Source organism: Mizuhopecten yessoensis, unplaced genomic scaffold (genome assembly GCF_002113885.1).
Source record: "Mizuhopecten yessoensis strain PY_sf001 unplaced genomic scaffold, ASM211388v2 scaffold716257, whole genome shotgun sequence".
In the NCBI taxonomy this organism is placed as follows: domain Eukaryota; kingdom Metazoa; phylum Mollusca; class Bivalvia; order Pectinida; family Pectinidae; genus Mizuhopecten; species Mizuhopecten yessoensis.
The window spans coordinates 394,650-413,787 of NW_018480026.1; the positions used below are offsets into that span (position 1 = coordinate 394,650).

Below are 19,138 nucleotides of genomic sequence, written 5' to 3' on the forward strand. Positions count from 1 at the left end.
CATGAGGTATTTTTTTTCTCTCAAAAATTAGAAGAAAAAAAGCAAAAGCCCTTTCCTCTGCTGCTATTCACAGGAGAGCAGTTATATGGCACGTACGCGTGCTGATCACCTTTTGTTGGTATTTGTACCACTGCTTCCCCTTAACCTAACGGTTTTTATTTCCTTTTCAGATTTATCTGTTCTGTCACAAGTTAAATACACCTTGGCTGCCAATAGAAACCAAGTTCTTCAACTGTGTTGGATAGCACACCAAAATATTGGTCCATGACCTTTGGTTTGCCATCTTTTCCCCCTTCCTATCCGGTACCTCTGATTTCCTCGGGAATACTTTAGGGTGCCTATTTTTGGAAAATTAAATTCCCGGAACCACCAATCACTGGTCATCGTCTCTAAATTGAAATTAAATATTTTGCATCCCTCTTGCATGATAGACAAATGTCCTGTCGCAATATATGTCTATTCATTAGGAAATATTGCTTTGCCGTAAACACTTAATAGATATTGAGTGCGGTCTCCGCCATTGCTGTTAAAACAGTACCAATCCCCAGGTTTATGTTCCAGTTTTGCATATTCGGGTGGTCATCTCTTTTTAGTACTCCAGATGACAAAATTAAATAACATGAAGAAGATATTTATCAAAATAGCAACGAACACCGAAGGCTGAAAGAGAGAAAGAAATACAAGGAATGGTTAACGCCCATCACTCGACAAAAATAGAAGATATGAACGATTTGAAAACCAATATATTCAAATGTCAATCGCCAAGATTCCTACAGTAGTCTTAAAGAACAAAGACAGAAGAATTAAAAAACGGATGTCAAGGCCGACAAGAGAACATGTGTTGGGAAAATGTGTTAAGGAGCAATGTCGATTTCCGGAAGGTATTTCCCCTACCTCTTTTTTATTTTCATTCTATTTTACGTTCAAACATAAAACACAAATTGAGAGGCAAACAGCCGATATTTTTTAAAAAGGGCTGTCGAGAGATACACAATCGAAGGGCTTGATTGACAAGCATCCACATAAATATGTCTCTAGAGCTGCAACAAGTGACAAAGCGTAACTCTACTCTCTATCCCATCATAAACATTATGTAAATTACTACTAGGCAGGGTTTATGCAACGATTTCCCAAACAAACAAGTAGCATAAAGGAACGAGTCATATTGACAAGATCTTTGATAAGGGAAATATCATCGAAAAATGCCTTGAATTCATAGCACGTTTTAAGTGATCTTATTCACCTTATAGACTTCCAATATAGCTTATATCGATACATACCTTAGCAGATCATATTCCGTCTTTGCGAATTGCAGAGTTATGTTCTCTTGGGAGCAGGGATTGATTGTTACGTCACTTGTTTGTGAGAGTAACGTCATCAATTTTTGAGAAAACGACGTAATTTTCTCACACGAACCAATGACGTAACAATCAATACCTGCTCTCAAGAGAAGATAACTCTGCAATACGCAAAGACGGAATATGGGTTACAAAGAAATTGTAGTGTTGTTAGTGTTGATTCCACAGACTCAGTCCAGCTAACAGGAAACGACTGAGGTATTGTAACTCTGGATATTTTTCAATCAAGAACCGTCGTCACTTTCCGTAAACGAGAAAAACACCCTGGAAGTACTGGCTGTAATATTTCCTCATACGACCTGTCTGTTATCAATTAGTCGGATGAGCTTAATTTATATTTCCTGCTGCCGCAAAACCTCACTGGTCGAATTCTTGGAACAGCTGCAGACGGCAATAATCGGACCGAACACTTTCCAAATAACGTTAACGGTCACCAGCAATATTAATATTAAAATGAATATCCGGATAGAATTAGTGTAATGTGCTCACGTAATGGGCACATTACTCGTTTAAGGACAGCAGTAGTACACAAATAATTAAGCAATAATAGTAAATAATAAAGTATAGTACTGAGCTATTTTATATAATCGTATATAAGTAACATAATAACAGTGTTCTTATTAGTAAAGTACACTACTGTATATTAAAGCATGCTAAGAAGAAGGAATAGTACTCTATATTTTTGGGGTATAGATATTTATAAATTTTGATTTTACTGGTAAGTCAAAGAGATGCGGTATCAATAAAAAGAAGTATTCACTGATAGAAATGCAAACAGGCATGCAACTTAATAAATATAATATAAAAAAAAACACTTATAAAAATAAGAATAGATAATAAAAAAATAAAATACTGCAGTAATTAAGAACATTGTCAATTATTGTTGTAAAGGAGGTCTGATATGAATAGGGAATGTGAGTTATGTCAGGGCGTATAGACAAAGAAATCGGCATGCTGTCCTTGGTTAACATACAATTTATCAGGTTGATAAAACGACGTATTCACCTCGACAAAAGACTGTAATTGTATGTCTACGTCACTTGTTATATAATAAACAACACAGCATTGATGGTGAGCTTGAGATTAAATATGTAACTTGATAGTAAGAGTTATGTCCCCTTTACCAATGATTTACTTTAATCCGGATAGTTAATCCGACCTATTTCAAATTTAGAATCGACAATTGACAATCATGTTCATAAAGATGTTTGGAGAAAACTGCACAGTACATTTAAATGAATACGCTTTACCTTTTTATTGTGGTCATCTCTAAGTGACATTTAATGAATTGCGTCCTTTCAGTTTCATAACTATGCAGACTAAATGAATAATTATTTTTAATGTTTATAATAAAATCAATAAATTCATAATGTAATGTGGAAATGTAAAACAGGATACAAATATAACATACAATATACATGTTTACTTCCGTCAATTAACAAGCAGCGCTTTGCAGAATTCAGCTATCCTGCGTTATGTTATTTCAACCCATTTTAGTGATGTGCAAAATAGAAGTTACCTCCCTTTAAGCATGCTGCAGTTTGACCATGAATAATTTGGATGTTACAATATTTCACATACCAAAGTTAAAGTCAATCTGTAGTGATGATCATTAGCTATCTGATTGTTATTTTCTTATCTCTACGACGCAATGCTTTCATTAATTGATATTTTTCTTAAATATCAGTTTCTCCCACAACCGCTATAGGTTTCCTCACTTTCGATTCACTGGATGAACCTGCTAGGAGGTTACTGCATTTTTGGTTACCGGGTAACACCCTGGGTGCCGTTTCACGACGCGTACGTAAAGTTACGGGTACCCGTAAATATTTACGTGCGCGTAACTAAGTGCACGTAAGTTACGTAGGGGGTGTTTCACGAAACCGTACGTAACTTTTCACATTTATGTACGGGTTTACGTGCACGTAAATTATACCGGAAGCGAATAATCCAACATGATGTGATGATCCTTAGGTTTAAAGCGGTTACAATCTTAACCATTCAATGATTTCTTTAGACTTAACATACGGCGATTCTCATTGGAATATTTCCATTTATGAGGTGGCCAGAACTTTCAGAAGTGGAACTATCTAGTGTCATAGTTAAACTAATTAGAGCCCCGTAGAACCCGAGGCAGCACATGAGAGCCCGGTACAGCTGGATAGAAGTATTTGAACCGCCCGGGCCTTTTCCTTTGATGTCATGTCATACATGTAGCAACTGTGTATTTTTTTTTTACATATTTTAACAATATGAATGTAATGATGAAGAAACATATCATATTCTACAAATCCATACTTGCGAACTCTCCCTATTTTGGATGGAGATTCCCGATTTTGAACCCTGAAATTCAGCATTTTCAACTATTCCTATTTTCTATTATCTGATGATTTCATCTGGAAGAACAACTCAAAAGATGCCACTTATTAGTTATCTAGTTATAGGTAAAAAAAATATGTATATATACATAACAATATTATGCCAATTTAGAATTAGAAATATAACAACTGTCAAGTACATGTACAGCTAATATCGCACATGTGACAGTACCACGGAATGAAATTTTAAGTCCGTCACAGTACTTGTATTATTGGGAGTATCTGATCGCCAGTTCAACTAAATATTAATAAGTACATTGTTTTGTAAAAATCTGATACAACTAAATATTGTTGTATTTTTAGGCATGGAAATATTAATTGTGAGGATTTTTATCATTTCACAAACCCGATGATTTCCAATTCGTATAATTATAGAGGGCACAATGAAACACTGGGCAAATATTACATGTAACTGAAAGTTTACAAACAAAAATAAGCTATTGGATTTGGAGATGCCGCGGACTCTTGGGGTGAACCGGAATCAGTAGTCAAACATAAGCCAATTAATTGTGTAGGTATTGGTATTATAAGGATGCAACACAGTAAAAGTCTATCCTCTTAAAAAAAAACAAAGATTGACAGACTTGCGGCGTGTTGTGATAGAAGCACCACAACAATATCACAGCGACAAGATAGCGAATAGTTAAACGTTAAGTTACCTTCAAACATAACTGCCGTCGACTTAAACTTTCTTGTCGTTGCTTTCCCTTTCAACTACTGAATCATTGAATAATCTACATGTACAAACTATTACTCGGAGATGAGGGGTTGTCTAGATCCCAGTGGTAGGGATCAGGTCGGTTGGGGGACAGTTTCACAAAGCGGTACTCGTCGAATGACAATTATATCGGGATCAAATCGTTATAAAACAACCATTTTCTAACATACTTTCATATTTTTTTCAATTACAAAAATATTTGCAACAGGTGCGCCAAGGTTGGATAATGTGAACTCTGGAATCCAAAGAAAGGACGGACGAATTGACACAACAGTTCGTGATTTTTTGGGCAGATTATGATCAATTTCTTACTCTGTATTGATATACGTTAGTGACGCGTCATAAGCCTTTCAAGATACGTCATTTCTCCATTGCATCTATCAACATTTTTTCAATAAATTTCATGAATTTGTTTGACATCCGATTTTTATACTTAACGTCCTGCCAGAAAATTACACGTTGTTCTTGCTAGTAGTATTTACATGTACATAATTCTCTAAGGTTCTGTTATTGAGATACCAGTTTTCGTCTCCGTATCAAATTTACTGTTGGCGTCTTTCTAATAGGACACAATGGCCAATTAACTCATTATGATTTAAAAACTAAGAAATGGGTGATAACATTAACCTAATTAACGAAAGCTTTGGATAATTCTGCAGATGTACGCAAAATGTCGTTAAAATGGATCAAACAACGAAGCCAGGGGAAATTATTGGAAAGCCCCCCAGTAAAATAACATACAACCCAATGGGATAATGACGTAACGTTGAAGACTTACATGTACGGCACGTCATTGCATACAACATCTTTCATACATTTCTACACATTTTTCTTTAAATCATCTTAAAGTTAATCGGAAATGTTATAAAAACAAAATTTGATATACCGTGAAATAGAATTTCCCACATTTTTATTTCATATTAATTTTATACTTTTTCTTAAAATCAGAGACGTATACGTCTCTGTTAAAATGGATAGCACATTTGCAGAAACTCATTTTTTCTGATATAATCAGGTTAAACATGAAAAACGACCTGCATAGCAACATTATTAAGCTAAATACTATATCATATCTTCAAAATCAGCTAACGAAATAATATTGCAGTATTTTGAAATAAATATCATCGTTTATGAAATTAAAATTTCGTTCAATTTCATCACAAAACTCATCATTAAAAATCATGAAATATATCCAGAAATGCATGGAATATATGGCCGTCGCTGTTACCATCCAAGTAAAATATTGGGAAAATACTGTACTTTTGGCCACTACTTGTGATTTGGTGGTTTAGACACACTCATCCCCTATGTAATGCCCACTGGAGTTTATTTATTTAACAAGACACAATACGGCAGTCATTTGTTTCCTTTTATGACGTCTGAACGTCAACTTACGTGTGGTTTACGGCAGGGATTTGTTGGCGTAAGTTACGTGAGGTTTTGGGCGTAACTTACGGGTACCCGTAACTTATTTACGTGCACTCGTAACTTACGTGTGCGTCGTGAAACGGACCAAAAAACTTACGTACGGTTTACGGGTACCCGTAACTTTCCGTACGCGTCGTGAAACGGCACCCTGGACTTGATTTCATTGGTCATTTTTTTTACTATGACGTCACGTTACAATCCTTTCGACGTCATCTTCCATTGTGACGTAATGATTCACGACAATTCTTTCCCCCATCGGAAGCCTAATAGTGTATTTTCAAGGGAAACATATGGCTTTCCAGATAAAATATGAACGTTATGGGAGAAAAAGGATCCCAAACTCGTGATGGTAGGTTATCGTGTTTATCTAACTCTCGTTAGTTAGTTTTAAAATTGTAAAAGATACTCGGTAAATCCTCGTGTCTTTATAGTAATTTGAAAATTAACAAAGTCGATTTAGATCAACATGATAACCAATCCTCACTCGTTGGGGAACCTCTATTTCTATCGTTTGCAGAATGTGTGAAACGTCAAAATGAAGGTGTATAAAGTGTTGCGCGATTATAAATATAGTTCTAATAATTTGTCTATGCAGCGTTTGAGGCAATATTTTAAAATTAACAGGTTTGTTTTAGTTCGGATATACACACAAATGAAAAATCTCAGGACGTGACCCCCAAACTAAATAACAATTAATCAATGATGGTCGAGAGCATCTAAACCCATCATGATACTTGAAACTCCAAGACAGACATCGGTTAGTTGAGAAAGAATCGGTAAACGTTGCTGTTGTGAAGACTTCGGGTGTGAATAATACAGGGTAAGCCACCTTAACATTAGATATCTGTAACAGATATCTCATCTACTGGAGGACCATCTCATGAATAATTTAAATATCTCTATTTACAGATATCTTCGAAACAATACAGATATGTGTGTAACAGGAGGGGAAAAATGCACGGCCAGACCGGGGTTCGAACCAGGGACCTTCCGAACTCTAGACGGACGCTCAACCAAAAGAGCTATCTGGTCACCGACGATCGACCAAGTCTAGTTCCGTTACACATGTTTATCAAAGGACAACAACATTATGGGATAGCTCTATTTCATTTAAACATAATATATCTATTACGTATACGACTCCTCTTAGAGTACTGTATAGCTGCTTAATTTCGCTGATTTAAAAGTTCACGATTTTGTTTCCGGAACTTATTTGCGGGAGTTTATTTTCACGAAACACAGTTTCTGTGATTCAATATACTTTACTTATCGATAGACTAGTAATTTAATTAGTCCTGACATATTCATGAGCTCTTTTAAATGTATGGTGTTGTGATAAAATAAGACATCTGGTCGTTATTGACCTAATCACGAGCGTTTGAATCGATACCCCCCTATGCACAAATCTGTCACATACAACTGTCCCTGCAGGTAGGGCCTAAGAATTGTACCTGCTGCCCCATTGCATGATCGGAAGAGGGGACTTAATTTGGGATCTTATTTTCTCTCTTCTTTCTAAACAACTTTCTTCTTTCTAATGTCTCCCTTGACAATGCCTCACTTTTGGCCTTTAGTTGAGCGTTCGCATGACTATAGCTGTTGATAGGACGTTAAACAATACTAAACCAAACCAGACCAAACCACATACAACTATGTTTCCCAATTACTACACATTAACATAAACATATTAATAAAATGATGATTTACAGAAAGGTTGGGGTTTTATTGATTCATCAGAACATAAAATGTACGTTTCAAAAGAAATTGCCTGTGTTCACCTTTTTCCATGGAAAGAGGTTTGTCGATATATCGAGGGGGACGTATCAGCTACTTGTATTAGTTACTTAAGGAGAAAGCGAGTTAGCAATTAAACAAGGGGCAACAGCTCTTTTTGTGTTTATGAACAAAGGGTTAAAATTGAGACTATATAAAAACGAGGAACATTATACAGAGGTTTTACTGTATATAAACGAGGAACAGTATAAAGAGGTTTTACTGTATATAAACGAGGAGCAATATACCGATGTATTAAAGCAAATAAACAAGAGGCATTATATTGTGGTTCTAACGTGTGTAAAGGAATTGCATTATATTTAACTTATATATACGAGGGACATTATATCGAAGTTAAACTATTTATAAGCAAAGGACATTATATCGAGGTGTAATTGTATATAAATAGGGGCAATATAGCGAGGTTTAACTAATAAATGAAGGAGCGTTAACGAGGTTTTCTGTATGTAAACGAGACGCAATATAACGAGGTTTTACGGTATATAGACGGGGGACATTTCAGTCGATATGTTACTGTATAAATCACCAGGGGCATAACATATGAATGAGGGGCGTTATATGGAGGTTAAACTGTATATCAACTAGGGACATTTTATATAAACAATGGATATTATATCAAGGCATTGCTGGTTTAATGATCGTGTTAGAGCTCTACGTAAACAATATTTAGTTGCTTTAAAGAATTTCAACATTAACAAATGTTACTGGACACACACTCTTCTTATCCGTAAGAAAAAAGAGTACAAAATCCTGGAAAGTAAGTTTAAGAGGCAATATTTGAGCGCAGAAGGTGATATGTTGGAGTATATGAGAAAACATAACCCCGGGTCTTTTTATAAGAAATTTGGTAAGAAGAAAGCTAAAACACCAATGTGTAATGGTAATCAACTGTTCAATCATTTCAAAAACCTGTCTTCTGTACAACAAAATAATGATCCAGTCCATCATGACGATTTTATTCTTACTGATTATGACACTGTTTTTGAGGAATTAGATGCTCCTATTTCGTTACAAGAAGTAAAAAATGCTATTCGGAAATTGAAATGTGGTAAATCACATGGACCTGATGGTTTGTTAAATGAATGTTTAAAAGCTGGCGTGGAATTACTTCTTCCAACTTTATCTACGTTGTTTAATTCTATACTAGAATCTGGTTATTTTCCTTCTAATTGGTCGTCAGCCATAATTATTCCTGTCCATAAGAAAGGTGTTTTAAATGACCCTAATAACTTTAGAGGTATCAGTTTAATTAGTTGTCTTTGTAAACTTTTTACCTCTGTACTAAATAAACGTATTTTAGATGTGTGTACAAAATATGACCTTATTACTGATGCGCAATTCGGATTTCGTCCAGAACTTAGTACGATTGATGCAATTTTCGCATTACATTCTATTATAACGAAAACTTTATCTTCAAAGAAACGTTTGTACTGTTGCTTTGTGGACTTTCGCAAAGCGTTTGATTTTGTTGATAGATTAAGCTTATGGCGTAAGCTGACTAAGCTTGGTATTCGTGGGAAAATGTTATCCGTCATTAAATCATTTTACAAATCAGTTAAATCTTGTGTATCAACTAACGGTAAATGTTCTAATTATTTTGAGTGCAGTGTTGGATTAATGCAAGGGGAAATATTATCGCCTTTATTGTTCTCAGTTTTTGTTAATGATTTTGAAACCTCATTTATTGAAAATGGTGCAACGGACTATGACTTTGGTGAATTAAGTTTGTTTTTGTTAATGTATGCAGATGACTTAGTATTGTTTTCCGAAACTATTGAAGGTTTACAGAGTCTTTTAGATAATCTGAATGTGTATTCTACTAAATGGAAATTAACAGTTAACACTGAGAAAACCAAAGTAGTTGTATTTAGAAACGGTGGTAGTATACGAGATAGAGAAAGATGGATGTATAATGGTTTGGAGGTGGAAGTTGTAGATGTTTTCAGCTACCTAGGAGTAAAACTGAAATTCAATAATAAATTTAATCATATACAGAAACAGTTATCTGACCAAGGAAGAAAGGCCATGTATGCTCTTTTTTCAAGCTCTTCTAACTTGAGCCTAAACTGTACAACGTTATTGCATTTATTTGATACGTATGTTTGTAGTATATTGCATTACGCATGTGAAGTATGGGGATCTACAAAAGGTACGGATATTGAGAGGTTACACCTACACTTTTGTAAGAAGATTTTAAAAGTTAAGAAGTCGACTTGCAACGCAATGGTTTATTTTGAATTAGGTCGACATCCTTTGGAAAATATAAGAAAATTCAGAATGATAAAATATTGGTTAAAACTAATGGATTCGAAAAATTGTATTTTGCAAACTGCGTATTCCTTTTTAAGTAGTAGCAATACAGGCAATTGCTTTAACTGGGTTAAGTATGTCAAACATTGTCTTTTTTCTCTCGGATTCGCAGATGTATGGACAAATTATTATTCATATAACCATAAAAGTATTTTGTACATGATAAAGCAAAGAATATTTGATCAAAGTCAACAATATCTGAGAGGGCTATTAGAAACCTCACCTAAATGTATTTTATATAAGCACTTAGCAAATCACCATACTCTTCAATACTATTTGACAAAGTATATTCCAATGAAATACCGGATCTGTTTATCTAAACTTCGTCTTTCTGCACATAATTTAGCTATTGAGACTGGTAGATACAATAACATAACGAGAGAACAAAGACACTGTATGAGCTGCATTTCAGATATTGAAGACGAATATCATTTTATTTTAATATGTAACAATTTTCATATTCTGAGAGTAAAATACATAAAACCATATTACTGGCGAAATCCTTCAATGTTTAAACTTGTACAGTTACTAAGTGCTGATAATATCAGCGTTATTCGTAAACTTGCTAGATACATTTTTGAGGCAAATAAGGCACGAGTGACGTAAACATGCACATCAATATAATTTATATAAATGTCTATTTATGTATTATTGACATTTGTATCGTTACGGATTACATGTTGTTGTAGTTAATGTCAGATGTTAATGATGCTGNACTTAAAGTAATAAAGAACTTGAACTTGAACTTGAACTTGTATAAAAATGAGTGACATTATATCGAGGTTTAACTGTATAAAAACGAGGGGCATTGTATCGAGGTTTAACTATATATAAACGAGGGGCATTATATCGAGGTTTTACTGTATATAAATGAGAGGCATTATATCGAGGTTTAACTATATATAAACGAGAGGCATTGTATCGAGGTTAAACTGTATATAAACGAGGGGCATTGTATCGAGGTTTTACTGTATTTAAACGAGAGGCAATATATTGAGGTTTAACTACAATGTATATATAAACGAGGGGCATTGTATCGAGGTTTTACTGTATTGAAACAAGAGGCATTATATCGAGGTTTTACTGTATATGCAAATGTAATCGATGGGCAATATATCGGGTTCTTTATTATATTAACATGGGGCATTATGTCGAAGTTTTAATGTATATATAAACGAGGGACATTATAAAGAGGTTTTTCTGTACATAAACGAGGGACATAATATCAAGGTTTTACTGTTTATATATATATATTTAAACGAGGGACATTATATCAAGGTTTTACTGTGTATATATATATATATATATAAACGAGGGACATTACATCAAGGTTTAACTGTCTATATATATACGAGGGACATTATATCAAGGTTTTACTGTGTATATATATATATATATAAACGAGGGACAGTATATCAAGGTTTTACTGTGTATATATATATCTATATAAACGAGGGACATTAAATAGAGGTTTTACTGTACATAAACGAGAGACATTATATCAAGGTTTTACTGTATATATATATAAATAAACGAGGGACATGCTAACAAGGTTTTACTGTGTGTGTATATATATATATATGTATAAACGAGGGACATTATTTCAAGGTTTTACTTTATCTATATCTAAACGAGGGACAGTATATCGAGGTTAAGTGTTTTATATACGAGGGGCATTATATCGACGTTTCACTGTATATTAACGTGGGGAGTTATATAGAGGTTTTACTGTGTAAACGAGAGGCATTATATCGAAATTTTACTGTATACTAACGAGGGGCATTATATCGAGGTTTCTTCATCTTCCATCATATTAAGATATTACTGTATGTGAGCGGGGGACATCATCTTAAGATGTTACTGTGTGTGAGCGGGGGCCATCATATTCAGGTTTTACTGTGTGGGAGCGGGGGGAGTCATATTAAGGTTTTTCTGTGGGGGGGGGGGGGGCATCATATTAAAATGTTACTGTGTGTGAGCCGGGGGCATCATATTAAAATGTTACTGTATGTGAGCGAGGGACATCATCTTAAGATGTTTCTGTGTGTGTGCGGGGTCCATCATATTAAGGTTGTACTGTGTGTGAGGGGGGGCATCATATTAATGTTTTACTGTGTGTGCGCGGGGGCCATCATATTCAGGTTTTACTGTGTGGGAGCGGGGGCATCATATTAAGGTGTTACTGTGTGTGAGCCGGGGGCATCATATTAATGTTTTACTGTGTGTGGGCGGGGGCATCATATTAATGTTTTACTGTGTGTGAACGGGGGACATCATATTAGGGTTTTGATGTGTGGGAGCGGGGGCATCATATTAAGGCTTTACTCAGGGTGAGCGGGGGGCATCATATTGAGGTTTTACTGTGTATATATATATATATGTATAAACGAGGGACATTAAATAGAGGTTTTACTGTGTATATATATATCTATATAAACGAGGGACATGCTAACAAGGTTTTACTGTGTGTGAGCGGGGGCATCATATTAAGGTTTGACTAAGTGTGAGCGGGGGGCATCATATTAAGGTTTTACTGTGTGTGAGCGAGGGGCATCATATTAAGGTTTTACTGTGTGTGAGCCGGGGGCATCATATTAAGGTTTTACTGTGTGTGAGCCGGGGGCATCATATTAAGGTTTTACTGTGTGTGAGCCGGGGGCATCATATTAAGGTTTTACTGTGTGTGGGCGGGGGCCATCATATTAAGGTTTTACTGTGTGTGAGCGGGGGCATCATATTAAGGGTTTACTGTGTGTGAGCGGGGGCATCATATTAAGGTTTTATTGTGTGTGAGCGGGGGGCATCATATTAAGGTTTTACTGTTTTCAACTAAAATATCCCAAAGCTGTTATACTTCTAGAATAATGAACAGACTAACAGTTTATGGGGTGGGGAGAGGACAAAGTTGGGTGAGCTGTATTTGAATCTCTTTTGAAATAGCTATTAATGCATTTAACACATAGGTCAGAAAAGATATTATCAGTTATCGAAGCTTGATCAGCTCAGTACTAAATAAAACACGCTAAACCATGAAAGCCCTGTTCGCGGTTTGTCTGGCTGTTATACATGCTAATTAACAATCCGGTAGGCCTGCTAGTGAAGCTACATACACGTATCACATCACACAAGTACACTTTTAAGATTTTTTTAGTATTTTTTTATTCGGATAATTGATTGATGTTAGTCCTTTGAAATTAACTCCACGCGGAGAAACGGAGCCCATTAAGTTGTCTAATGTTTAGAATATGCAGTCAGTACTCGCACACACAAGCCAAGTCTGTGTGCTGCACCGTTTACTCAAGTTAGCCTTCCGAGTCATCTTGAAATTTATTTGGCTTTTTATTATTCATATATTGACTGTCGATGGCTTCCAAAAGTCCCATTACATATCATTTAAGGTGAACTATATTTTTATTGCATTTTGTATTCTAACTTTACGATCGTCAATCGTTAAAGCGACGCGGTCTGTTTTGATGTAGTCCACTATATTATATTTATTTAACGGGAACGCGAAACAGAAATGATACTAAGGATACATGACTACACAACTGAGAAATGTATCTCCTTTTCAAGAGAGTTCCCATCTAAACATGTAAAATAACTCCTTGAATTGTTATGACTTAGACTTTGTTTTTTATGTGTTTATTGACAACATTATGAGCAGCCTTGCGGCTGGTTAATAAGTAATACAACAAAATACTTGAAATTGTCTAATCTCTACTTAGTGTTAATTGCTGTCTTTGGAACCTAGAAACTGTTGTTTCGTCTTGATAGTGAACCTCGTTATCTCGACTTACTTAATATGAACCCCGCTAACGCGATTGATTCCATTCGAATCCTGTTATCTCGAATCACTCTATTCTAACAACGTCATGTATATTTATTAAATTCGAACCATGTAACCTCACTTTACTCGACTCGACACTGAATATATCGATTTACATCAGATGACGCCTTTGCCTCTTTTTACTGCAGACTAACTTTGTTATCTCGATTAACGTATTCGAATTCCGTTATTTCGATTTGTTTTCATTCGAATCCCATTATCTCGAATTACTCCTCTGGAACATCAAATACTGATTTACTTCAGACGATTTTTTGATCTTGACCTACTGCAGATAAACCCCGTTATCTCGATTTATTCCATTGAACGAAAATTACAAACCATCCATTAAACTACATCGAGGAAAGTGAAACATTCGAGATGTCTAAGTTCGTTATAGCGAAGTTAGACTACTATATATTTTGTACTCAAAGTGCGTTTGTACTTCAAATATATGTGTATACAGTTTCCTCATCATAACTTAGTAACCATGGATACGTGTGTCTGATTTCTATTTTCTGTTGTGTTCTAGTTTTGTTTTCATGCTTTGAGTTTGTCTTCCCATTAGCATTCGTTATGCCATCTGCTTACATCGAGATATCAAAGTTTCTATTATTTGAGTTACAGTAGCATGTATTCTGACCCCGAGTTTACCGAGTTGTCATGCAATTCAAAATGTAATTGTATAATTGACAATTCAGTTACTTCGACTCAAATGTAAGACGAAAACATCAAAATATATGAAGAAACTACTAAGCCCCTAGATGTGATGATAGACATTTTCACTTGCTTATCTCAAACTTAGATTTTATAATCAACTTTTTTCCATAACTTCAATTTAAAAACACGGAATGTGTCGCTTTAACGCCTAGTCTATGGCCGTTACACTACGTTACACATACTAGAAGCTTTCTTACTCCCCCTTTATTCCTCGGATATTTCACACGTGTTCAGGTTCACAGTGTCTCTCATTATGTTACTAAATTTCTATGACAGCTGCCAATAATGTGCCTGGCCTCAAAAACTAATTTTCCAAAATTACAAGTGGTGAATAAGTTAAATAGTGGTATTACCGCGAGTCTTAGCTGGCCCGTTGATCCTGTTCCTTACCCATACGAAACATTATGTATCTAGCTACTCCCGGCTGTATTGTCCTTTCCGTGTAAAACCCCCTCACCTCTCATCGCCTCATTAATGCTATACTATACGCGCGTTTCATTGCGCTTCTACACCAAGTGGTATTGCCTCAAAATCCTTTCGTTCATATGAGAAAAATTAATCTCCCGTATATAACCCAGATACGGATTGGCCGCATAAAATCGTTTTACCGTAAACTCACAAGATGTGAATGGCCAATCAGAATTCAGCTTACAAAAGCGCCGCGGTCGTACGGTGCGAAGTATATGAAACATGTAACTGTTCGGCTAGTATGCATTAGTGTGTTGATAACTCGATAGGTGATGAAAACAGTGTACATACAATTAACTGACAGTACGGAATTAACACACACATCAATATGGAGAGTTTTAATACGACAACTCTTCTGCTAATGGGAATTGTAAGTATACCTATATTAATATATATATAATTTCTAGTCAGTAGGACAGAGATTATCTATATACACAACAAGCACGTAGTATAACTACTTTCATTTTCACGGATAACTGGCCACGCGTCTTTACTACGGGGTAAGGGGACGTGTGTTTACAAATAGGGTCAACGTGTGTAACTTCTACTGAATTCTTTATGATCGTAAAGCGATACAGCTTTTAACTGGGACTTATAGCAGCAGGTTCACGTTGTTTTCACCCAGAAAGCCATCTATAAAATACACATGGTGTTTGCCGTTATATTTACTTATTAGTGCTCGTAGCTATTAATACATCATCAGCATTTGTTAGCCGTATATGTGACGGGCATCGCGATATAGTTTGTATGAGAAAACACTGTTGATCTTCTCTGATTATATTGATAAGTTGAAGATTTTGAAATCATTGACAATTTAAGAGCATGCATTATGTTCCCTTACATAATAAAACTACCCACCAGATAATCATGATATAACAGTAGGCCCTGATTATGCTTTATTCGTCACAAAAAGACAAAACGTACAAAATCATATCATTCTTTTTTATTCAAAGTCATGGATTCTGAGTATATTTATAATATTTAAAAAAAAAAAACGATTCTGATTTCTCGATAAAACAGTACAAGTTAATAGTGCGAACATTTTTGAAAATAAAACACTACTGTTTTTTAGTTTCGCATATTAAAGCTCTTTTTTCTCAATAGTGCTGCCAGGATACGATCACTTCGAAAAACCATTGCAAGACTCTTTTTTCGTACATTTTTAATGATTTTGCTAAATGCATCAAGCTGCATGTGTTGTTTTTTTAAAATTTAAATATGAACATGTATTCTGCCCATCTACTATACAGTTTCAAGTAAAGCACCAAAACTTCTGATATTGATGGCGATATTTCCGTAGTGTCATAATTAGGTTTTTATCTTGATTGTTCCATAATTAAATCAAGATAACATGACAAAAACTTTCTATTGAATCCGTGGATCGAACAAGTCATCGTTTGAAGTCTACCCTAATCTAATAAGATCGATGTTCTTCAGACGAGCGGTAGTCTTTCATACAGCGAGACAATGCCTCCGGACATATGGTCAAGACTGACCAATTGATCAGTTGAGGACAAAAACGTTAACAAATTTGATCGTGTGTCTATAATTTATAACACGAAATCTTGGGGCTAAATTTCACACTTAATTAACTGAAATGGGAGTTGACGACGTTTTTGCTGTTCATGGCGTATGAACGCTGATGTTTGCATGACACCTGTATAGGTGGTAATTAATCCAGTTCGTGACGTTCAAGGAGATGTATTGACAATTAATCTGCAACTCTCCTTTCGTCAGGTTGTTTCCCAAAACCTATGACTACGCAATATAACGTATACTGCTATTTAAAGACAAAAGATTACTTCAATCTTTCCGTTCTTTGCACAAGTTTATATTCTCATCCCTGTATCGATCACACTGTCAAAGTTTTGTATTGTACGCAGAGTAAGCTGCCCCTTGGATTTTTTTTGGATACTTAAAATAAACATGCACAACAGATGTCGTTGTGTCAGTTGGGGTTTGAATTCCATTTGTTTCGGCTGATCTCGTAGTTTGATTTCATTATGGTGTTTGTGTTTCTTCCTGGAGAGCCGTTTGCTATTGTGACATATCGATGAGGCACATCTGTGTGTGCGTTTCTACTAATTCACATGGTCATATTACTGGTCTCTTTGATTTAACTACCCTAGCCATTTCTTTTCAATTTTGCGGAACACAACTTTCATACTTATATCGTCATTCGAATTAATATTTCATCGTATAATCGACCTTTCTCACATGGATTCCCACAGACTACCAACCCTTCTTAGTACAATATTCTAAATCCACGCATTCATTGTAATGTTATTACTAACATTCATGCAATGCAGACTTTCAATGGACATTCACTATTACATGCGTTCTGTGATCCGTCACGTGTCTTACTCTAGAGTTGACTGAAACTATAATTCTCTCAATTTCGTTTCCCTGAAAGTTTGTGATGCTTGGATTTCTTTGGTAACATATACATCGGCTGTGAGAGACAGTTGTATAATCACGAACTTCAGTCCCATATAAATGGTTGAGAGTGATCGCGTATTGCAGTGGATAGCGCACTCGCCATTCACCAAAACGGCCATGGTTCGATTCCTCGGTGGGACGTGGAAAGGTATGGGTTATGATCAGCTGCCGGATCAATTGGGTTTTCTGCGGATATTCCGGTATCCTCCCACATAAACAACCCCCTGCGCGCTACCATCCGGGTTAAAAGAGTGATTACTACACAGTGTAGAGAACTTGTTTCGCAATGGTAGTAAAATAAATTTAATAGACGGTGCTGAATCACTAACGAGAACATCGACACACAATCTCGTTATAAGTGAGTGCTAATTTGAGGTCGTATTTAAAATGTGTCATCAGTCGTGTAGTTTTGTTTCTTCGCTTTTTTTTGTCCGTCCGAAAGTCAATGTTGTCCGTTATAACGTCCGTCCATATGATATATAATTTAAATTGGCGTCGGAAAGCCACGGGTTTTAGACGCCATCTTTTAATATTGACTTTCCGCATGCTTTTCGCGCGTTCTTTATCAAACACACGATATATTAATACGCGATGGAGAGGTCTCGCTCCTTCTAAGTGGTTCAGCATACAGACGGCTACTGATGCTGTCATTGTATGGGTAGCTATATTAATATATCTGCTCCTGCGCCTCACTCAGAAACAGATGGAGATGAAGACGTTACGGGGATCGCTTAGGGAATACCCCGTCAAACTTAGCCCAAAAACTGTAACAAATAATGCGTTTACATGAAAGCTCTGCCAGTGTTATCTAAATTACATCGCATTTTTCCAGCGAAGGTGGGCTCGCGCCGATGTAAATTTCATCAGCAATAAGGCGTAATTACGCTGTCCGCCAGCATCTCCATACGGGTTCATTGATGCGTATCACTGGTTTCTACTTCAAAAGACTTCTCAACTATACACGATATAGATTTTTTTTCTATAGCCTGCTTCATCATTCGTCAAGTGGGACATATCGACGTCTATTTTTGTTATAGTTCGATAGGTTTTATGACATCATTCAAGTTCTTCTTTCAAATCGCGAATTTCTTCCGTCCTTTTCTGTTACACCTCGTAAAGTTTTATGACACTCGTTTAAATATGTCTTTCAATTTTGACGAATTTTACCAATTTTGACTTAAAGACTATTTATATTTGCTCTGTAAATATCGCTTTCTGAATAATTTCCCAATCCGATAGGCAAAGTTTGTAAAGATCGTATGACGAGATAACACGTAGATGCACACGGGGCTGCTTGACTTCGATACCCCAAGGAGATTCAATTAGCTTCATTCATTGATTTACGAATATTTAAACTGGTGTTATTTCCCTTGTGGACGAGAACGTCAATGGTTTTGATTACTGTACGACTGATATGAATGTTCTGAAGCCCCATTAGGTTGCAAAACATGGAGCTAGCGCGTGCATCCCGAAATCATTGATTAGCTATAGTCATGAAAAGTCAATATTGAAAACGAAATCCTACAGAATAGTATTGCCCTTTCATTAAAGACATTTTTTTTTCAAATTACCACCCTTAATTCCATACACGCCACTGGGAGGCGCCACAATTAGTGGCCGCCATGATGTTGAGAAAACCTGGATAATAAATATAAAAGAACACTGGATTATTATATCAATTTGGCGTCAAAGATATGGGTGA

General features: G+C 35.8%; 1 protein-coding gene across 1 annotated transcript in view; it reads left to right on the plus strand.

Annotated features, from left to right (window-relative positions):
- Nucleotides 1-15,220: 15,220 nt before the first annotated feature.
- LOC110442388 (tumor necrosis factor receptor superfamily member 16-like) overlaps nucleotides 15,221-19,138 on the plus strand; it is a 46,965-nt gene continuing 43,047 nt past the window's right edge. The window contains exon 1 of the mRNA XM_021485972.1: nucleotides 15,221-15,367. Coding sequence (XP_021341647.1) covers nucleotides 15,326-15,367 — 42 coding nt within the window. The 5' untranslated portion in view covers nucleotides 15,221-15,325. The remainder of the gene's footprint in view (nucleotides 15,368-19,138) is intronic.